This window comes from Centroberyx affinis, unplaced genomic scaffold (genome assembly GCF_046629955.1).
Source record: "Centroberyx affinis isolate AG114_WGS23_722 - 3 ecotype Tasmania unplaced genomic scaffold, CSIRO-AGI_Caff_v1 ptg001590l_1, whole genome shotgun sequence".
NCBI classification, from domain to species: domain Eukaryota; kingdom Metazoa; phylum Chordata; class Actinopteri; order Beryciformes; family Berycidae; genus Centroberyx; species Centroberyx affinis.
The window spans coordinates 361,717-385,691 of NW_027280039.1; the positions used below are offsets into that span (position 1 = coordinate 361,717).

Here is a 23,975-nt window from a genome sequence, read left to right on the forward strand (position 1 = left end):
CCATAATTCCTGGGGGGCTAATAATTTTGGCCTCAACTGTAAGTACAAGTACAAGTCATCAAAGTAAGTCAAAGTCAAAGTCTCAAGTCTCAAGCAATAAAAATTGTGACTTGAGTCTGACTCGAGTCCAAGTCATGTGACTCAAGCTCCAGTGTTGGGAAACGCATCCGCCTTGCAGAAGTGTCCCATAATATAACTTAATATAAAATAAGTAACACTAAAACCCTACCAGCTCCAAGGCTGCAGTTCTGTAGATGACCTTGTGCTCGGACCTCCCTGGAGAAGAAAAAAATCCCTACGTGGATCAATATAGTATCCCATTAGTATCATAATATGAAAGCATGAGCTTGAATGAGACGAAGGGTTTTATTTCTACCGGCGGAGAGAGATTAGACGACTTTGCTACACAGAGACACGTTTTTTAAAATAGATTTTTATTGGGAAAAAAAGGCAAAATCTAAAACCTAATCTAAAAAGTTTAATTAATATCCAAGAATTAAGAGTTCGTCCCATAGCTCTCTCACTGCTGCTGACGACCAGGATGGGAACATTTTAGTGAGTCCAAGCACTCTCCTGTACGGTGATACTGCTCAGCTCAGATGTAGTATAGCTTAAGTAGCTAAATACATAGGAGCTGACATGACTAATGCAATCATTAAGTGAAACTGAACACACAGGGGGGAGATTAATGGCATCAATGGTGAATTAAGAAGAGACTCAGTAGAGTGTCGTGACAAATGAAAGGGAGAGAAAGTGGAAGAGAAAAGTGTGTGTGTGTGTGTGTGCGCGCGCACGTATATGTTATGTAAAACAGAGTGAGACAGTGACTTCTCTCTTTTAGAGTATCACTGCACTCCAGTTGCCATTTGCTATTTGCTAAAGCTCTCCTGGAGTACAAAACACAAACCAGACACTTTCTCCCTCTCCCTCTATCTCTTCTCTCTTCTCTCTCTCTCTCTCTCTCTCTCTCTCTCTCTCTCTCTCTCTCTCTTGCTCCAGTCAAGGATCCTAATCATGAAAGCAAAACAATAAAATGGCAGGAAAGGGATTGAGTGAAACAGTTTGGCATTGTTTGGAGTGTGTGAAACATTTTGGTGATGTGTGTGTGTGTGTGTGTGTGTGTGTGTGTGTGTGTGTGTGTGTGTGTGTGTGTGTGTGGTGTTTTCAGACTTCTAACATTCCGTTCCCTGGCACCCCGCTATGTCCCCTCAGTTTCTGAGCTTCTGGACACCATGTAGCACAGCTGTTGCTATGGTAACACCCCTGCCAAATTCACTGGGGGGGGTGGGGGTTCTGGGGGGGTGTGGGCACTGAAAACACTCCCTCCTGTGTGTGTGCATTTGAAGTATGTGTGTGTGTGTGTGTGTGTGTGTGTGTGTGTGTGTGTGTGAGTGTACGTGTGTGTGTGTGTGTGTGTGTGTGCTTTCAAAATACTTTTTTACTCCAAAACACACTGGCACACTCTACAGGATTGCACCTGGATTGGCTTGACCCTGGTAATACATACGTATCAAGAGTTTTAATCATGAAAGAAACTCTATGGGTGTGTGTGTATGTGTGTGTCCCTGTGTGTGTGTGTGTGTGTGTGTATATTAATGTGTTGACAGACACATTTGAGCCACTGACCTTTCTGTGCCAGCGAGGAGTTGGGTTCATATTTGTCGATCAGCAGCTGGACCTGCTCTGGTTTGAGAGGAGGGTAGAGGATCTCGTTCAGACGAGGGTCTCGCTGTTTACTGTTGATGAACTCTGTCATCTGCTCCACACTGAGGTATGGACGAGTCTTAGCCCCCCTGAGAGAAGAGGAGAGGAGAGGAGAGGAGAGGAGAGGAGAGGAGAGGAGAGGAGAGAAGAGGAGGTGAGTAGCGGGAGTGCAAGAAGAGAAAGCAGAGGAAAAGATGGGGAGGAAGAGGAATAAGCAAGATAAGGACAGGGACGGAGAACAGAATCCAAAAATTGAGATACGAGAAGATGAAAGGAGGAGAAGATGATGGAGGGGAGGAGCGGTAATTAAAGCGGGGGAGAGATGTAGAGAGGGAGGGCAACAGAAGTGCAAAGGAGCGGAGGATTAAATGTTGTGTTGAGTAAATTGTGAGATTTGATTAAAACGCCTTTCACATCTAAGCCTGTTCTGCTAAATTATCATCTCCACATCCTCCTGGCTCTCATGCCATCTCACTTAACTGTGATTAAAATCTAGATTTATGACTTGCAACGGCCCCGGTCGCGCTGGCACGCCGCCTCAGCCGATGGACCTGAATCCCTCTGGGCCGAGGGGCAGTTGTGCCTCTGCAGCAGCGGGGCCACACACCCAGGCTCTCGGGAGCCACAGCCCGGGCGGTTACAGCACACTTTGCTACACTAATTAACTCCTCAAGAAGACTGTAATAGGTAAAACCAGGTGTTGGAGCTGTCGTCTAAAGCCTGCAAAGCCGTGCTGTCCTATCAAGGATGGCAGCCATTTATCTAGCTGTCAGTTTGAAAAGAGCAACAGATGGTTGTAAATAACCCCATCTGAAATGAATCGCTCTCGCTTTGTTTAAGCTGTCTTTTTCAAAACACCTTTCTTTCTCAGCTAGATACCGCTGTGTTCTTCGGTGGTGACTGTTTAAAGAGCGCTGAGGGAAATGCGGTTCTTACACGTCGCAGAAGATGTGGTCCAGCTCGGTCCGAGGGCAGATGTGGCTGAGGAACATGTTGTAGACCTCTGGGGTGAAGTCCTCCTGGGGGATGGAGTCGTTCTGCAGGAGACGACAGCAGCAGGGTCAGGTACACACACAGAAACAGAAATACACACACATGAATTGTAGGGCAGCAGGGTGGCCGAGTGGTTAGAGATAGAGATGCACCAAGAGTGTATGAGGTATTGTCTCAATGCCAATAAATTTTTTTATTTAACCTTTATTTCACCAGGAGGAACCAATTTCTCTTTTACAAGGGAGACCTGGCACAGTCCAGCTCCCAAGTACTCAGATCAGCAAATGAAGCTGTCCCGATACGGATACTTTAATGAGTTGCGCTTTGGCAATGAAATACTTTTCCAGTGGTAGGAAAAATGTCTGCAGTGTGGCCGTTCTTTGATCTGAGTGAAGCAAAGTGCCAGCTGTGCCAAGCTAGCGTGTCTGGCAATGTTGAGAGTGGAAGAGAGGCCAAGCAGCTCCTCGAAGACAGCCAGACATGTCAGAATAATACTTGAAGTGCAGCGATTCTGCATTCCAATTCCAATTTGTCACTGTCACTCTTGGAAAGGTTTCACTTTTCACCACTTTTGAAAAGTTATTAATGTTGGTATACATATATGGTATGAACAGAGGTTTTTTTTGAAAAACCAACAATTAGTGTCCCCCATAAATATCTTCACTTTTCTACTTTGAATTACTCAAAAAAAATGCAACACATTTTCATCAATATGGGTCTTAATATGAAATTTTGACTGAGTGGGTGTTATTGTTCTGCCAGGCTTGACACTGGTAAGCAAACCAAAATTTAAAAGCTGATCTTTGTGTGAAAGAACATTCAGCTCATTTTCTAATTTTCAGTACATATTTTGATCAAATAAAATTTGATTGAAATTTGAAACAAATTGTTTTATAATAGGCCAATACTAGGTGGCATGAATTAATTGAGTAGGACTCAGAGTGTACTAGTATGGGCCGATCTACTTAAAGTATTCTGCACTCTTATCAGTTCCGGAAAATTGGCATCAGTGCACCTCTAGTTAGAGAGACTGGCATTTAACCAGAGGACAAGCATTCACCCCACTGATGTGTCCTTGAGTAAAACACTGAATCTCTACCAGCTCCATGGGCTGTTCTGTAGCCGACTCTGACCTCTGACCTCCCTGTGGAGGGCTTGCGCACACACACACACACACACACACACACACACACCTAAATTTAAAATGTAAACAATCCACAAAGATGACTGCCTGCAATATGCAATTACAATTACAATTACAATTACAATTTCCCATTTGGCAGACGCTTTTATCCAAAGCGACATACACATGAGATTTTAATACAACACAAGCAAGGTTCTAGTCAGGAGAGAACAACGAGAGTAAGTGCCATAAAGCTAAGTTCTGGTCCAACAGGACATAGGTGCTACGATGTAGTGCTACGAGGCAGTGCTACGAGGCAATGCATAGAGTGCATAGAGGCAGATAAAGAGTTTTTTTTTTTTTTTGTTACACAGTCCATCAGGTGAGAAGGTGTTCACTAAAGAGCTGGGTCTTTAGCCTTTTCTTAAAGATTGAGAGGGACTCTGTGGATCGAATGGAGTTTGGTAACTCGTTCCACCATCAAGAAACCACAGAAGACAAGAGTCTGGCTAGAGACTTAGGGCCTTGTTGTGGTGGCAGCACCAGGTGCCGCTCCTTGGCAGAGCGTAGAGGGCGGGAGAGAGCGTAGACCTGAATGAGGGAGTTTAAGTAGGTCGGAGCCGCTTTGGTTGCTGCTTTGTAGGTGAGCATCAAGGGCTTGAACTTGATGCGGGCAGCAACTGGGAGCCAGTGGAGGGATATGAACAGCGGAGTGACATGTGCTCTTTTGGGCTGGTTGAAGACCAGACGCACCGCCGCGTTCTGGATCATCTGCAGAGGTTTGAGTGTACATGCCGGGAGCCCTGCCAGTAAGGAGTTGCAGTAGTCAAGGCGTGATATTATAAGCGCCTGTACTAGGAGTTGTGCTGCATGCTCAGACAGGTAGGGTCTGATCTTCCTGATGTTGTACAGGGCAAATCGGCATGACCCAGCAACAGAAGCCACATGTTCCTTAAAGGTTAGTTGGTCATCAATCATGACACCCAAGTTTCTGACTTCAGACTTTGAGGGAATGAGCTGAGCTGATTCAAGCTGGATACTGATCTGTTGTTGTAAAGAGGGACTGGCTGGGATGACAAAGAGCTCAATCTTTGACAGGTTAAGCTGAAGGTGACATTCCTTCATCCATGTCAAGATATCGGCGAGGCATGCCGATATCCGTGCCGAGACTGTGGGGTCGTCTGGCGGGAACGTCAGCATATGAATGGTATGAGAAGCCATGTGAGCGGATGACTGCACCAAGTGAGGTGGTGCATATTGAAAAGAGAAGGGGTCCAAGCACTGAGCCTTGAGGTACCCCTGTGGACAAGCAGTGGGATTTAGACACTTCCCCTCTCCAAGACACTCTAAAGGATCTCCCTGAGAGGTAGGACTCAAACCAGCGGAGAGCAGATCCTAAGAAGCCAAGCTCAGCAAGTGTGGAGAAGAGGATTTGGTGGTTAACCGTGTCAAAGGCAGTCGATAGGTCAAGCAACATTAGAACAGAGGACTGACCGGCAGCTCGAGCTGATCACAGTATTTCCACAACAGACAAGAGCGCAGTCCGTCCACGTTTGAAGCCAGACTGGTTAGGATCATACAGGTTGTTCTCAGAAAGGAATTCAGACTTGATTAAAGACTGCACACTCTAGTGTCTTGGAAAGGAAGGTGAGGAGTGAAACCGGCCTATAATTTTCAACCTGAGATGGGTTGAGTGTAGGTTTCTTTAGCAGCGGGTTAACCCGGGTTAGCTTAAAAGCAGTGTGGAACACACCCGTTGTAAGTGAGGATTTGATGATGTGCGTGACTGTAGGGACAAGTGTGTGCAAAATGGCCTGCAGGAGGTTGGAGGGTATGGGGTCCAACAGAAAGGTAGTGGGACAAGAGTCAAGCAGAAGTTTGGAGACTTGCTCCTCGGTGAGATGGGAAAATTAGAGTAGTGAGGCCCTGTTAGCTGGCGGCAGCATACTGAGTTGGTCAGGCTCAGAGAACTGATTACTGATGGTAGAAACCTTATCAGTAAAGAAGGATGTGAAGAGGTCAGCAGTGAGCAAAGTTGAGGGTGGAGGTGGTGGAGGGTTGAGGAGTAAGTTAAAAGCTGAAAATAATTTCAGAGCATCTTTGGCGCTGCTGATTTTCTCCTGATAATAAGTGGTCTTGGCACTTTTTAGATGGGAGGAGAATGCAGATCGGAGAGTCTGATAGTCACTGAGGTCAGTGGGATCTCTGGATTTGCGCCATTTTGTCTCAACTGCTCTGAGCCCTGTCCATTGCTCTCTGATGACACCGGTAAGCCATGGACTATTGGGGGTTTTACGAGCAGGTTTGGATGAGAGTGGGCAGAGATTGTTCAGAGAGGTGGCTAGCGAGGAGCAGAGTGTGTCTGTAGCCTCGCTGACATGGAGTGAGGAGAACTCATTATGAGGGGGCATGGTAGCCGAAACCTCATTGGAGAGCTGAGCCGGTGTGAGGGACCGGAGGTTTCATCGGAAGGAGACCATTTGCGGCGGAACGTGAGGATGTTCCGGTAAGGAAACCGTGAATTGAATAAAGAAGTGGTCTGACAGATGTAAGGGGGTGACAGATTTGCCATGGAGCAGTTTCAAGTCACAATCAGATCGAGTGTATTGCCCGCTTTGTGTATGGAGACCTGTTTGAGGTCAAATGAGGACAGAAGTGAAAGGAAGTCAGTTGCTTGGGGTTTGTCAAGATGGAGATTCATGTCCCCCATGACAATCAGTGGGGTGCCATCTTCAGGAATGGCTGAGAGTAGCATGTCCAGTTCAACTACAAAGTACCCCAGTAGCCCTGGTGGGAGATAGCTTAGTGAATTTCCAGTATTTTGGAAATGAGGGCACCTGTGCCACCTCCACGCCCAACGGAACGAGGTGTGTGGGAGAAAGTACAGTCAGCTGAAAGCACAGCTGGTGTGGCTCTGTTTTCCGGATCCAGGTTTTGGTCAGGGCTAGTACCTGAATGTCAGATAGGTTTGCAAGTGCTTGGAGAAACTTATTTACAGCAGACTGACAATTCCATAAGCCAAAGGAAAAAGCGGAGGAAGTAGCTGAGGCTTTCTGAGAGAGTAGTGGTTCTCAGGATTGTCTTTTATGACTGATGCGTTTTTTTTCGGTTGCCCTGGATGACAGGGATATATTGGTAGCACATGGTGAGTGAGAAGGCAGGCCAAGAGAGTAAATAAGAGTAGCTTATCTGTGTCCTTGCTCAGTGGACTCACACAGGTAGACTCGAAGGTCTTTACCCAATTAGGTCTTTACACAAGGACTGACATACAAGGGCTGATGCTTCGGCTGACGCTACAGCGCAGTTTACGTGTTTAAATACCAGGAAATGCCACAGCTGTGCCCAGTCACAGGTCGTTACCAGGGCTGAACCCGCCCCTTTCAGATTTCAACAACAAAGCAACAGATAGAGGGCGTGACCCGCGTCAGCTGACCCACCTATCGAAACAGAGAGTGAAACCAGGAAGTGCTCAGCCACAACAAAGCCTGACAACAGCCTAAGTCCAAATCTAACCCAGAAACAAAGATTCAAAACACTTACTGACCGACTGCTATCTCCTATGTCCTAGATTCGAGCTTGTTCATATGCACCCAGACTTAAACAAGAGGCTGTGGTCACAAGGGCTCCGTATAGAGCCATCTGAGCCAAACTGGTCTGATGAAGACACAGTATGCTCAGCGGCAGCCAGTCGCCTTCTGCCAGGGAGAAACAGAGCAGAACCAAACACTGTTAGGAAGGAGCGAGAGAGGATGAGGAAGGACACATGGGGGGGGGGGGGGGGGATGCAGGTCAAGCCCCGCCGAGACTCAATGAGTCATTCTAAAGACCTTGGTGTGAGCTACTTTGTGCATGTGTCTTTGTGTATGTGTGTGCGTAAATGTGTGTGTGTGTGTGTGAGTTTGTGTGTGTGTGTTTCGGGGATTAACAGCACCATCGTTTAGCTGTAATTAATTGCGTGTTGGAACAACAGCAAATCCCACCAGACCTTCATACAGCAACACATTTTTACCTCACGCTCTTTCTCCCCGTGCTAATTATGTATAGCTTGTTTTGTGTGTGTGTGTCTGTTTGTATTTTTACTCGTGTGTGAAAGAGAAAGACAAAGAGTTTATACGGTGAATATGTGCGTACGTTCTGTTTGTATTCACAAGCCATTTATGTATGATTTGTGTGCGTGTTTGTCTGGGATACGATTCTGTCCGTGCGTCTCTCTGCATCAAACAGCATTCCCCCTCGTCAGAGCATGCTAATTGCTTGCTACTACTGGAAGACAGTGGTTGTTTGCGGTGGCGGGGGACACATTAGAGCTCTGTGGATGAGGGGACAGCTTCTCTCCAGTGATATCTGGGAGTGGTAAAGATAAAACAGCTTCTGTCATCTCCATTACTCCCACTGGGTCTGTTCGTTTCAGTGGAACCATGACAAAGTCAGTTATGAGTGGGAAGTCATGCAGACATCCAGAAAACAAGACTCCAAACAAATGAGCGCAGAAGCAATTAACTGCTGTTTTGGAAGGTTAAAGAATTTGTTTTCGCCAGACTGATGGATAGATGGTTGGATAGAAAGCGATGCAAGAAAGACAGGCAGAGAGAGAAAGGGAAAGAGAGAGACAGACAGAAAGAGGTTCAGGGGAAGAGACGTAGAGAGGAAACACAAGGAGACAGTGACATTGAAAAAAGAGGTAGCTACGGTAGTTTGGTGTCTCACCCTGCCAGAAGGGAGGTTACAGTTTTCCAGGACTGTCTCCACTCGTTTCCTGTCTGCTGAGAACATCCTGAAGATACTGCAGGGACACAAACACACCCCCGCTTAGTGATCGCACAGCATGTCACACAGATAGAGACAGATAGAGACAGAGATTTCACTCGTATCCTGTGTCAAATTGACAAATTCATTACAGCTTTCAATTGATTCGTATTTAGGATAAGATAAGATAAAAATTTAATGATCCCAGTGGGAGACTGGGTCGTTGCAGCAGGAAAACAGTAATAGGATGCAAGGCAAAACAGAATCTAAAAAAAGAATGTGGCATAGGCTGGGGATGAAACAATGTAACCACCAATTCCAATGTGTCAAGAACATATTATATAGAAATGTATGAATGAATATATGAAAAAAATATGAATGACAGCATTATGAGACAAAGAAAATATGCATGATGTGAAAATGTGCCCAAAAAAAGAAATATATGCAGTACAAAATAAGTGAGAACAAAAAATAATTTAGGAATGAGAAAGACTATGGGAAAATGAAGAAAACAAATACCGTATGTGAATTTGCAACTTATATACATGATGTGCAAAATGTATCACATTCACATTATCAGGTTTACCAAGGTCATATATATGTACATATGCATTGTAAAAGACTATTTACTTTAACAAATATATTCAATTTACAGATGTAGATAACATGTACTATACAGAAGGTGCATGTTTGAATATGTGCATTAATAGCTGTTCACCCCATCAAAAACACCAGATGGCAAAACCATATGTACAAACCGTATGTTTTTGATGAATTTTGGTGATTTTCATGTTTTTACTTCAACTGAAGGATTGCATGCTCCTCTATGGGTTGAGAAAACTCTACAGCCTCTTCCCCTTTCAAAACCCATTGGATAAACTGAAAAATACATGGTGGTCAATCTAAAAACAAGGCTGTTTTTCTTAGTTACTGAAAAGACAACAATTTGTAGATGGAAGTTATATACATACAGATATGTGTCCAGACATACAGCATGTATGGACTCATATACAGAGCATGTACATAATAAGTGCAGATCAGATACTGTACAAGCTGAAGTATAGATTTAGTATTTTAGAGGGAATATTCATTATTGATCACAAGCCAATCTCTTCCCTTTTTAAGATAGATACTGGAAGCTTCCAATTAGCATTTGTTAGTAATGCTAGTGCATGTCAGTGGGGACTGAAGAACTTGCATGTAATCTGGAGAATGATGCTTCCAGTCGCCACAGACCTGAAATAGCATTGATAAATAATGGAAATGCACACTTAGATTCTCGAAGAGCACTTGAAACTATTTGCCAATACAAAATAAACTGACCGCAACTTTCCAATTTCATCATTCGCCCAATTAGTCTACAGGTCTCCTTGCTCTTGTGTTTAAGATGCAAACAAAACGTTTCCAACTTTTGCAAAAATGCATCTTAACATTTAAAAACGATCCTAGCTAGCTAATATGCTGTTTGCCCTTGCCTTATCCATCATTTTGAGTGTGGAAAAAGAGAGTGTTTTGTCCTTTTGTGGTGGGGCTACTGTTTCTTTTAATTTGTATTTTAGAGTCTGGACAATGAATGAGATTTACTGCAATGCATTCCAGCATCGTTACAGCTACCGCTAGCTGTTTAGGTCTCCTTTCCTTTGGCCAAAGCCTGTTTTAATTACATGCAGAGGTATGCCTGCGCTGATCCATGAGCACATACTGTATGCTCAGTGGGAGAGCAGAGTCAAGCTGACATTAGTCAAGCTGACATGTCCTCCCAGCTAGGAGGTTAATTCCCTAAACGGCAAGGAGTGTCTCTCTGAGTGTTGACACCCACTGTTTTCCTCCGCGGCTCTCAGAGAGGTTATCGCAGAAGTTCAGCGTTGCCTGCCTGAAAGCTCAACTTGACTAATGGAGACGGAGAGAGTTGGCTTCTAAGTGAGTCGATGACAAACTCGCAGACAAGGACTGAAACCGCACAGAACTCACACCAAAGGAATCACTCATACGCACGCTAGGATGGATGAACACTTTCTATGCCTCTCTTTCTCTCTCTCACGCACACATGCACACTAGAACACACACACACACACACACACACATACACACAAACTGGCACATTTGGAGCTGAAGCTGAAAGCTTGAAGCTTGAGGGCCTTCAGATAAACAGCAGTGTCTCCCTCGGGGGATGATTTTGGTCAGATTTCCCCGCTGGCCCTCCCAATGCATGCCACTGCTCAGATCGCTCACACACACTCACACACACCACACACACACTCACATAAACCACACACACACACAAACACACACACACACACACACAGAACCAAGAGAGAGGGGCTCTTCAGAGACAGAGGGGAGGCGGAGAAAAAACGGAGCAACACTGAGAGGAGAGATGAGAGGATAGATGTGTACATTTACATATGTGTACACACAGGTAATAATCAGAGACGGCAGAGGAAGAGGAAGAAGTGGATTTATCAAAAGAAGAGGAGAGAGGTGGCAGGGGAGGTGGAGGAGAAGAGAGAGGGATGAGTCAGACAGAGAGACTTACTTCTTGACAGGGATTCGCCCCTCAGGGTTGAGCTGCAGCTTCAGTCGAGTGTATCTGCATCGGACAGAGAACACGCCTTAGAAAAGGTTCACACAACATAAAATCAATAACTGTGTGTGTGTGTATGTGCTGCATGCATATTTTGTGCTATACCTGTGTGAGTGATGTATTAGTTATGTAAACTATTTTATGTGTGTTTGTGTGAGCTTTTGTGCCTTTGTGACCGATGCATGTGTCCACAACTGTTTGCTGTTTATCTATGTGCGGGTGTGTGCATTCATGTGACAGCGCATGCATCGCTGTGGCAACAAACAAGCCTGTTTCTATATAACACACAGCGAACGATCGCATGTGTAGAGCTCTCTGTGCATATACCATGGACTGATGAATATTACGCTGCGTTTACATGACAGGCTAGGCTCCTTGCTAATCCCTGGATGTCTTGAATTGGCAGTGCAGAGCCATGCAGCAGCAACAGAGGCAGCAGAGCCTGGTCTATAAATAGCTCAGCTGCAACAGGAGCCATCATTACAGGCTGGGCTTTAAGTGGCTGCTGGCTAATAATTAATATCCCTTACAGTGTCCACTTCATAGGGCAGGCTGGCTGGCACAGGCAAAGTCATTGATGACAGTAATGGTTAACGGGTGCCACAGTGGGTTTAGTCTGGGGTCTTTTCCTCCAAGAAGAGGGAAGCATGAACTGAAACATGAAGAGATGAAGTGTTCGCTGGGAAAGAGCTAGCTGACAGTTAGCTGACATCACTGCACCTACACTGGGTCAGCTGGGGAAGAGAGGAAGGAAGGAAGGAAGGAACGAGAAAGGAAGGAATAAACCTAGCTTGGTTTTCTTGATGCACCACAAGAACCTGTACTATTCAGGAAGTCGAGCGGGGAAAACAGGTTACTTGCCTCTGTCTCCTTTTCTTTTCTATTTGCTCTTTATGTCTCTCTCTCTCTCTATCTATCTCTTCCCCCCTCCTCCTCCCTCCCTCCCTCCTTCACCTACACTCCTCCTCTTGTTAATACTAAACCAACAAGGTCACGTTCCATTTTCACCAGAAAGCTCATTGGTGACAGAACTACTTATTCCTGAGAATTCACTAACTTTTTTTTGGCGGGGGTTGAAATACAAAACATCAGCAAAAAAAAGCATAGGTAGATTCCAGCTTGTTTAAAAGGTTTAGCTGGTACAGTCATACAGTCATAATCATCACATTGTGTAATGTGCAATTCTATCTCTAATGGTTGATACACAGGGCCACATTACCCAAGGAGTGGCCTCAACACAATTGTATTGATCACAACAGAATGTCTTGTTGCAAGGAGCCATTTGAAGAGACGCTGGGTCATATTTTGTTTCCTCTTGCTGGGAACATCGCCCATCTACAGTACACTTCAAAAACAGCCAAATGCATCACAGCCCTAAGATCTAAGAATAAAGATTAACCACATGCGGAGGCACATCTACATCACTACAGGGATGAAACCTCCACATGCTGCAGTACTGGTACGACAAAGAATTACATTCTTTGCGAGCAAGCGGTGCAGACCAGCTGCTGCTGTGAGCAACCAGCGTGACCACAAGAAACTGCTCTACTCAATTCTATTCAACTCTCTGTGTACTATGTGGTTGACGGCCGCTTTTATTGTCTCATAAGTCAATTAGCCTCCTCGGGGGTGTGCGTTAAAGGCTGCTGTTCACTGATAAACATCAGACAGCTGGGAGTTGTACCAAGCAGAACCCAGCATATTCTCTCAAAGTACCACTGCAGAATCACACTGAAGCGGACGCTCTGCTCACATATATCAGCGGTGAATCATATATCAGCACGTGCGTTCCCGATCAGATCGATGGGAACGTGGTGTTGTAAGCCGTTTGACAGAGTTATTGCGCAGGATCGGAGATGGCGTGAGGGCGATGGGTTATAGAAAACTGTTTTGCAGCACAAAGAGCCATTGGTGAGGGCTGCAGGTGAGTTATGTAATGGGCCGTAACCAATGGAGATGGCGGCACGGCTCCCCATTAACATTTAGAAACGACACCATGGCAGCATGCTCAGGTCAGCAATCCAGCCTATTTATGGATCTACTGTCACAGGTCTGTCATCAGGGTGAGGGAGGCACCATGTGAGCCGTCACACACACATACACACATACTGTATGAAGACATTACACTGAGAGGCACATGTGGGGTTCATGAAATAATACGTATTTTCTTTTCACCCGTTTCCCCATCCTCTCTCTTCCCTCCTGTCTGTTATTTTCTCCCCTCACTCTCTCCATCTCTGTAGGGTGAAGTGACCTTTACAAGCCCAAGCCCTCAGGCTGCCTTGAGGAGCTGTGAAAAGCAACTTCTTACCTCTTATTCACTGTGCGTGTGTTTGTGTGTGTGTGTGTGCACATGTTTGTGTATGTACTGTATGTGTGTGTGCACACTTGTGTAAAAGTGTCTGTGTGTGCGTGCCTGTGTGTGTATATCATATTTTGGTGTATTTTGTGTGCTGATGTGCATGTTATGCGTGTGTGTGTGTGTGTGTGTGTGTGTGTGTGTGTGTGTGTGTGTGTGTGCGTGTGTTAGGGTTAGCACGGCTGTCTGTCGCTGTCAGAGGCTGAGGCAGAGTGGGAGCAGTAGGCTACTGTTAAAGTCAGTCAAGTGTCTCTTTTAAATAACATGACTCATTTGCTTTTTCATGCTGTTTGTATGTAATATGCAAAATACATACCAGATGTGACTGATAATTTTTCATTTCTAGTAGCTGATTTTCATATTTCTGTTGTGGGGTTGTGGATTTGCATGTGTGTATGTGTGTATGTATGTGTGTGTGTGTGTGTGTGTGTGTATGTGTGTATGTGTCTGTGTGTGTGTGTGTGTGTGTGTGTGTGTGTGCATGCGTGTCTTACGCCTTCTCCAGGCAGGCCTCTCTGGACATGTTCTGCGCCAAGAGGTTAGACGCCAGGCTGAACAGCTCTTCCGCCCATTCCTGCAGTAAAAGGCACACAGACACACACACACACACACACACACACACACACATAGTCAGGGGCAAACACACTGCTACTAGGTTGCTTCTGTTTGAAGTGAAATGTTACCTCCCACCCAACAAACCACCTAGTTAACCCACAGAGAAATGGCTGTGTTGATTGAAACTCTAACAAGCCTTGGCAGAGAATGAATGGGACTTTGCTTTTATCACCCATACAGGCAATTAGCACTCCATTAATGCACTATTCTTCATAGCCTGAAAAAATAAGGAAGTTCAGATACTGATCGCATTATTCTTATACAGCCATTTTATCATTTTAATTAACCTTGTTGCCACTGGAACGACCAGCCATTCTTTAAAACATACTTGTATAATTTATGCAATATTAATAAATGCATTGTTTTTTTCTGTGTTGTGTTTTGGGATTCTTTTTATTATTCAGTTTCATGCCTAGTGTATTGCTGCTGTTAGGTGAAAACCCTGTATCTCCAAAACCTGTTCAGGAACAAAGAAAATCTGACTTGTTTTTAGCAGGACGACCATGCATTATTGAGTTTATGTAAATGTTTTTTTCAAAAGTTTGAATAAACCCGAGGGCTGTAGGATTTTATGATCCCATAGAGGAACATGGAAACCTTCAATTAAAGTTCAAACATGAAAATCACCAAAATTGCAGTTATAAGGTTTTCCACCCAACAGCGACAATGTGTTTATAGTATGCTAAATAGAATAGATGCCATACAAGTTATTATCATTATTGTTATTATTATTGTTGTTGTTGTTGTGGTTGTTCTGCAAACGTTCACCTTAGCGGTCTCCTCCTGGAAGGCCATGAAGTTGAGGTAGGTGATGTTGACCATGTCAGGGCCGCTCACCACCGTCAACATCCTGTTCTCCGACTTCTCCGTCTTCCCCACCTGGGTGCTGGCATCAAGTTGCTCGCGCAGCTTGGCATCCTGAACAAACACACACAAAAAAGAAGCCATGTCAACAGCAAAATCAAATAAAAAGCACAAATGAAAATCTCAGAGACAGGTGCATTTTGGCATCAAAACCAGTCCCGATGACGGCATGCTAAAAACGAAAATGATCTCCAGATCGTACCCCCAGCAGTGTAAGCAGTACTCCCTGCAAACCTTACTTCTACTTACTGGAGAACCAAAACCTGTCCCAGGAGCGGGGCTCTCATACTGGCAGGACCCATGGAAGCCAGAATTAAATCACTACTGGATACACTGCACATGTCAGAGTAGACCCAGTATAACATAACACTGCAGTCTAACTATTGTTGTGATTTGGTTTGCAACATCTGTGGCCACAGCTCAGCCGGACCTGCATCCAAAACTAACTAGTAGCCAAAAGAAACCACAATGGCAAAAGGCATAAAAAAAAGCCATGTGAAAAGGCGGTATATATTGTTTTTGAGGAAGCGAAAAACAGTATTTCACCTTGTCATGGTACCTTTTTTTATGTGGTTTCACAACAAAAATCACATTGAAAGCAGTGTACTGAGACAAGACCTGTCAGTATTTTGTAGTTCACACCCTGTTTGACAGCTGACGTATGAGATGAATGAGAGGTCAGCCGTCTGAGGCTGACAGTTTGAAGAGTGATGCGGTAGGCTACCGCCCAAATGAATCCCAATGTGGCTGGTAGGTTCCACATCACCACCTATGGGAGGCGGGTCAAGCAGCATTATAATAGGAGACTCATTCCAGTGGAAGCAAATTAACAGGACTGGTAGAACAGAATGATAGGAGGGATTAACATTGGTGAATTTATGTTAGCAATTGATTAATCAAGTGCTAAAGTGTTCATAAATGTTTTGGAGCCACTAAAATTAAAGGTTTTTAGTGTCCCATAGCACAAAATGACCACAATATATCTGCAGGGGTTTCACCAAAATGGAGGATGGTGCTACGAGCGAGTGATCAGCATCGCAAGACATTTTGTTCTCAAGCCAAAAAAGCAAATGACAAAGCAGTATCACTGTTACAGCATTTTGTCTTGTGATACTGTATAATATCTCTTCACTAGACCTGTCTGTTGGATCTCTGCTCTATGTAGCTGACTCATTCTATTGTGAAAATATGACTTTGCATGTCAATTACAAACTGTCCTTTTGTCGTGGATGGAGGGTGATCAAAGTCACAGGTTACTTAATGCCACTTTAACTGAGAAGTAGCCAAATAGGTAGAAATAGCTACACCTATCAGTAAGCCAGCTATCTGATATTCACAATAAATTTTACACGTTGATATCAGATTTTCTGCATCAGTGATTAATTTTCTCTATTGATTCTAGTCCCTCTCTGATTCCTTCCACAAAATAATGTGATATTTTATTGATCCCCATAACACAAAAATTGAGGGATGCATAGCAACTACTGACACTTTCCTGATTTCATTACCTTGAAGACAGTATGCCTCTGTAATATCAGCTGTCACCAGGCATAACATCACAGAGCAAAATAAAAATTATCACTGAGTTCACTAAGCAGAATTGATTCCATAAAGCACCTTGTCTTGCTCAGCAGCACCAAAGAAAGCTCTTACAAATTCAGTAAATGTAGGAGAAGAAATGATCTCCACTTAGAGCAATGCAATTTTCATACGTAATGCAACTTTTAATTCTATGCAACCTTCAACAGAGCTTCCAATTTAAACAGATTCAGTAGGTTAAATGAGACTGTTGTGAGCCTTTTCTTTCTCCCTCCCTGTTTGGATAAATTGCAGCTACCCTCTGCACATGAGAGAATCTCTACATTATCTAATCTGGAAAAGGATGAACAAAAGTTTGGGTGCATAACAACTAGTCATCCACAGTTCAGCTCACATAGAGAAGAATAGAGAAGAATTTGTATTCAGGGCGGATGATTGTCAGAGGAGAACTAAACCAAACAAATTTAAGCAAACATACATTGAAGCGGCTCATCTTGGGTGCAAACCATATAAAAAAACAAACTACTATGCCTCCAAGGCACAAGAGAGGAATAACAATGATCTTTTTCTCTCCTCTGCGGTCCAGTATGCTAGCAGCATACAAAATGGTTGCTCCGGCTTAATTAACACAACAAAAAAGCCCTGTAAAGGATTTTGCGGTGAAAGCAAATGAGCTCCCACTAATTTACGCAATCAAACAAAGAGCATTGTGTCCTGTGTCACGCTGATAAATGTCCTCTACACGTCCCTCACGCCCTCCAATCAAATTGTGCGGCTTAGTGGCACCCATTATTATCATGCTGAACTTTTCCAAGGCAATACATTTTCCCGACTGAAGATTCTCTCCCCTCTGACAGCCTGTCTGTCTGCCTCTGTCTGTCTCTAATACAAGTCCTCTGAGTTTTAGTCAAATATAAATATGCGGCTCTGAGGAGAGCTACTTTCCTGGAAAACTATGTCTAACTTTAATTTCCTCCAGAGAAGGTTACTGTGGACAGGAAGGAGAGATGAGTAATTGTAAAAGCAGCTCATGCCAAAATCACAAGAGAAAGGTTCTTCTCTTCAATACGTGCTCATTTCAAAGATACATTAGATGACACACAGGACAATGTTGTTTCAACCACACAGTCATTAACTCTCTCAAAGCCATGGCATTCATCTCATGAAATTTGTCTCCACAAAATGTGCATACTGCACCATTGCAGAGGTCAGAGATTTGCAGAAAGCTTCAAAGCTACTTTCCAAATTGCATAAAAAAAGCTTTGCCTATTCACCCTACACAGACAGAGAGAGAGAGTTACATGGGCATGGCTTGACCACCGATCAATGGGGTGCAAAGTGCTGATTTAAATGGGAATCCATCACTGTGCACTTAGGTATTCAGAATGCCACCAGCCCCATCAATCAAAGCATAAAAAGCCACTTTCAATTTGCTAAAACACACAATGCCAAAGTACCCTGTGAGGGATGCTTTGGCAATCTGCAGAAGATGAAAGGCTTCTGAGACCAGACGAGATGAGAGAAAGATGCATATTTCATTTATTACAACGTCTGAACGCCAATACCGTTTGATTCTGTTTTGATGCTACTTGTAGCCGTTAGCTGAACACACAGCTCATCTCCTTGTAAGCAGTGCAGCGCAGTGTTGATCTGGGAGGGAGCTGCAGGCAGTCACAGCACATCAACTGGAGAAACATCAGCAGTTATGTTGGAAAAGAACTTACTGGGAGAGAAATGAGCTGATGTCAGGGAGGGACTCTGTCTGACAGGAGGAGGAGGAGAGGAGAGGAGAGGAGAGGAGAGGAGAGGAGAGGAGAAGAGAGGACAAGAGAGGAGAGGGAGGGCAGCAAAAATTAAGAGAGTAGGAAGTAGAGCCAAGAAAAGGGGAGGACAGGAGAGGAGGGGAGGGGGCCCAGCCTTATGGGTGAAATTTAATTTGTGCTGGTGCATTGTGGGAGCAGTTGGAGGCGTGCCTGAGGGCCCCGTTACCACAGCGATGGGAGATTTAGAGCCAAACAGGCACACGGTGGGGGTGGGGGCGGCTGGAGGGGGGGTGGGATGGGGTTTGGGATGAGGCTGTGGTCGGAGCGAGAGCGAGAGCGGGTGCTTGTGCGTTTCACAACATACTTCACTGTGAAAGCTTTATCTATGCACAACATGATCATGTACCACAGATGTGTCTGATTATTTCCAGAGTGTATGCATGCATGTACATATGTGTGTGTGTGTGCGTGCTTGCAGGTGTGAGAGGGTGTTTATTCAGGCATAATATGGTGCATGTTAGCAGCTGCAGTGTGGCAGTATGGGAACTCTTCACAGTCACTTAGCATTCAGGCGGAGCGGCAGCCTGAGGAAGTATACAGCCTTCCTCTTCCTGGTTTGGTTTGTCGCAAAGGCCTCACCTGTCACCAGCCATGCACTCAGATTGTGTCACACTCTGTCGGGCACAGGGGAAGGGATTCAGATTGGCACAGGGAGCTCAACCACACCTCAGGTCATTAAACCTGCAGCACGGCACCTGTCTAAACACACACACTCACACACACAGGAATGGACACACACGCTTGCAAACACACACGCATCCACACAACCGTACACACGCATATGCCTGTAATCAAGCAGGCACAAAGAGACACACAGGTACAGAAGCACACACAAACACACACAGACACACGCACACAGGCACACACACACACATGGGCCATATATGCACACAGTGACATCAGATCAAAGGAAATATCAACATGAATGATTGATGATGACCCAACTAGCTACATGTACGCCACTCTAGACTTTGCCTCTAATATATGGCATCACAGGTTCATACAGTAACCAACTTGTGAACTTGCAGCCAGTTGCTGCTGATGCAAGCCAAACCATAGGTGCAGTTAATCTAGGGGAGAATACAAACCCCTCTGAAAGATCCACTTTAAATGTAAAAAATATACATATCTAGAATTGCAGTATGCACGTGGTTGTGTCTGTCATAAAACTGAGCAGAACAGATAGTGCTTTAGTATTGAGATTCTCGTGAGTTTGACAAGTGGTACTGGACTGCAATATTTCACTTATTTTTATACAATATTCCTCCAAAAGGTTTATGCTGGGGCAGTCGAAATAATTGATTAAGTGTCATGGATAGCTCCTTAATAAATGAGCAGCGCCTGGTTCAAGGAAGGAGCTGGTGGTGTAGAATTTGATGTTACTGTCATTTTAGAAGTGGTGTGAGATGTGCTTTTTTCTCCTTAATGCCCCATCTCTCATAAGGCATTCACACCACAGTGCTTTTAAAAAAGCCATTTTGGTTTGTATCTTGAGGAGGGCAGCACTTTTTGTTGAGCCTGCCCAGTTATACAGTTTGAGGGAGTTCACATCTTATTTTCTAAAATCAAAGACAAAGCATTTGCACTTGTGAAACATATTGAGAAGAAGGATTTCAAGAAGAATTTTAAGTGGTTAGGAAATTGAAGGATACTAAGTTTACCACAGCCTAGCACCCAGGTCCCCAGGTCTTTTTAAGCCCCACTGACCATCTGACCTCATCGTTCTACACACTTCTCTCTTCATGAATACATAATCCCTGGATCTAACAGAAAATCCTTTGCAGCTTCATTTTGATCTAATATTCTCTCATTATCTGGTCTTATTTCCGTCCAAGGTAAGAACTTATATCAAGGCTACATCTGCACCAAATTACTCACTTCCCAACCCCAGAGAACATCAGGCAGAGCTAAACGTAACCTCTCTTGAGTGGAAGGCCTTGTAAGTTAGTCAACTCATGAGCCCAACTTTAACATCAGGATTCAGAGGAGCACGGCTTTTCCGTATGATTAAAGCTGGGGCACGGCAGAGAGATGGGTTTCCAACCGAGCACCAATTCTCCTGCTGCTGGCTAGCCTTGTTAACTAGCCGAGCGGCAAGATGCTACTGGTGGGACAGTGAAAAGCCTCGGGCATTTGGAGGGAAATTATGGGCTATCAAGCTGGGGGTGATGTGCTCATTCTGCCACCCAAATGCTCTGTAGATCCATGTTTTGCTGTTTATATGCATGCATGTGTGTGTGAATGTGTGTGTAGCGGTGGCCAGGCTACGATCTACTTTAAGTGTGTTATATTTATGTCAATTTGCAGTGTTGTGTGTATGAGTTTGAGGGTCTGTGTGTGTGTGCATTTACTGTTACATGTGCTTACTTGTTTGTCAGCCAGTATGAGTCAGTGAGTCTACAGAGTATTTCACCCACAGCAACGCTAATCCTAAGGCGACTCCCCTCTCCTGGCAATGCAGTCGTTTATTTAAGAGGGTCACGCTGCATCTGCAGAGCATGTTTTAAACATTAGCCCCATCATAACTCACACAGACAGAAAGTACTGAAACATTGATCCCATTAGAAGAAAGAGCCCCGTCTTTCTCGCCAGGCTAAAGCTGTTTCCTGCAAATGACCTTCCTAATCATGCACACACAGGCACTAAGACACACTCACATACAACCACACAAATTTGGACAGAGATCACATACTGTAAGCACACAGATACATCAGCTTATAGTCTACACACACACACACACACACACACACACACACACACACACACACACACACAAACACACACAAATATATGGGTCATTTTCTCTCTCTCTTACACATACATACTGTATTACGTGCTATGCATGCCGTGCAACTTGCATCAACTCTCCTACATGTTCCATGGGTTTTCACAGCAATATGTAAGATAAAAAACAAGAACTCAGCAAATTCTATCTACATAAAATAAGCCCATTTTAACACTTATTTCATCAGGCAAGTTGACCAACAAGGCAACAGTAAACATGTGGTTGCTCACAATGATGGGCAAACCAGTAACAAATACGTCACCTTGTTTCAACCCGTAACTGTAGTTCCCTGTTGGGCCAATCAGTGTCATTTTGAATGCTGGAATGCAGCGGTGAGATGCATCATTTCCCCAAGTTTTGTCAAAATCTGATCAGTGGTGTCTGAGATATTGCCTGTGATATATGGATCAGCCAACAAATTAATGGACAGACGGACCGGGGCCGATCCATAGTCCCTCCATCCATTTCATCGCCCAGAGCAGCAACCATGGTCTTTTTAGTAATTGACAGTAAAAGAAAATTAGCAGATGTGGGTTAAGTGTCTTGTAACAACTGAACATGGATGGAAAATGTAATAAAACTGGTTCATGCTGGTTATATGATATAATTTATGACATTATCAAGTAAAAATATTATCAGGTATTATTGCATTCTTGACTCATTTAAAGACTCATTTATTACATGTTGATAAGTTCTTACATTATCTAACAGTTATTACATTATCAGCTGCTACATGCCTTCTTCAAGAAAACATCAAACATTGTTAGTGAGAGAGACTTTCAATTCATTTCCCACAGCCAGGTTGCAGATTTGACTTAGTTCAGGGATTCGAAACACTGATCATTTCAGTCAGAAATCCACTTCTCTAACCATAACACTGCATCAACACCATTTACAGAAGTGAAGTTTGTTCCTCATTTACTCAGGATCCTTCCTACTGGGTCTGTGTACCATGCAGTTGCCAATAAAAAGTGGTTAATTGGCTCAAGATATTTGATAATCAGTCCAGAGTGGCCACAAAAACCACCTGTCAGAGGAGAAATGTATGCTCACTGAAATCAGTGCAATTGACCAGGCTTTTGCCAAATGCTTGGGTAATAAAAAAAAAATCCTGCAAGGAAAGATGTTGGACTGATTTTTCCATTGATTATAGGTATTTTCTTTACTGATTCTTTGCAGGCATCTCAGTCAGTGTTTCAGATCCAGTGTAAATCCTATATAATCTGACACAAGGAGGACTGCAATGTATGTAGGATTAGGTAATTAGCATACATCTGTGCTAAGCTTTTACGTCTAATAACACATAACATACGTATGTTTACTCCGATGAATGGGAAATTTAAAGAGCTGGTGAGAACCAACTGTCCTGTACAAAAATCCTCCAATCCCTTCAAGGGGCTATTTTAGGTTTAGGGCTTGGGATATTAAGGTTAGAATTAGGGTTAGGTTTAGGTTAGATTTAGGGTTAAGCATGTAGTGGAGAGGGTTAAAGATAGGATTAAATGTAGTGAACAGAAAGTCATCACAAGTGTAGTCATACAAACATGTGTGTATCAAGAGGTTTCATTTGAATAACGCAATATAATGAAATCGTTGGATTGATTGACATGTTTACTGCTACAATCAAGACATCAGGTTTCCTCTTTTTTGCTTCATCAGATACATTTTTTTTTTCTGCTACAAAAAAAACATAATTTTCTCATTTGAAAGGTAAAATTTTATGAGCGCGCTGCCTCCAAAGAGCTAACCTTTTATGTCCCTTATAAGAGTGGTGCTGGCTCTTATTTGGATACTTGGGAATATCACTTTCAGTAGCACCAGGAAGAGTTTGTTTCCTAATTCTTGGTACAGTAACATCACACTTCTAGGAAGTTTTATAGCCCTGCAGCCACATAGATTTTCAAGGCTTCACACACACACATACACACACAGACAGGCATACACAGACAGACACACACACAAACAAACAAAGAAACACACCACTTTAATTCTGAAAAACTCACACTTCACACACTCTGGGAACCCATGGAGCATTACTGCTATGGGAGACATCGTGTAGTTCAGCTTTAAAGCTTCTCTGCTGATCAAACAGCTGGTTTGATTTGGCCTCAATACAAGCAGCATATGAGGATGGGAGAGCTGTCTGCTTCCTTTCTGGCTCTGCAGTTTCACATTTTAAAACTTCCTCAACTTGGAAACTGCTGGGGAATAGTTACTGTCCCACTAATTGTGCTAGTTTAGGTCTCAGTCAGCCACTACATGTATTGACTAGAGACGGACCACAGATAAGCCTCTCACAGAGGACGGCACAGTCGAGACGATCAAAGAAGGGCAGAATGAGATGGAAGATGGGGGGGAATGGCGAGGGATCAGGAGGGAGTCTCTCATTCTGGGGTGTATTTCTCCCTCCATCTGCATCCCCCTCTTTCCCTCCTCCTCTGTATGGCTCTCCGTCTCTCCTTCTAGTTATTATACACCCACATGGATCATAATTCAGCTGCACGCTCCAGTGACAGCGGACGCAGACCACCACAGTTTCCTGAGGCAGAGAATTGCCCACAAGGCCAGGAGTAAAAGGTCAATGCTTTATCAATCAGCTGTCAAGCGATGCATCACTGACCACAGTATGGAACTGACTTGATGTTTGTGTGTGTGGGTGTGTTTTCTGCATACTTCTGCATTCATAGACCATAAAAGATAATGGACTCTTTCATCCAACTTCGGAAAGGTTTTTCTATTGGTTCATTATGCTAAAATGATGCTAATTTCCCAAAATGATACTTATTTCCCGCTATGCCATCTGGCTTGCTTGTCTATAAATGCAGCTGTAGTAGCTACTG

At 44.0% G+C, this 23,975-nt stretch overlaps 1 protein-coding gene across 1 annotated transcript in view; it reads right to left on the minus strand.

Annotated features, from left to right (window-relative positions):
• plcb1l (phospholipase C beta 1-like) overlaps positions 1 to 23,975 on the minus strand; it is a gene marked incomplete at its 5' end in the record, with an annotated part of 116,911 nt that overhangs the window by 43,184 nt on the left and 49,752 nt on the right. The window contains 6 exons of the mRNA XM_071527935.1: positions 1,627 to 1,793; positions 2,641 to 2,741; positions 8,528 to 8,603; positions 11,103 to 11,156; positions 14,004 to 14,083; positions 14,893 to 15,042. Coding sequence (XP_071384036.1) covers positions 1,627 to 1,793; positions 2,641 to 2,741; positions 8,528 to 8,603; positions 11,103 to 11,156; positions 14,004 to 14,083; positions 14,893 to 15,042 — 628 coding nt within the window. The remainder of the gene's footprint in view (positions 1 to 1,626; positions 1,794 to 2,640; positions 2,742 to 8,527; positions 8,604 to 11,102; positions 11,157 to 14,003; positions 14,084 to 14,892; positions 15,043 to 23,975) is intronic.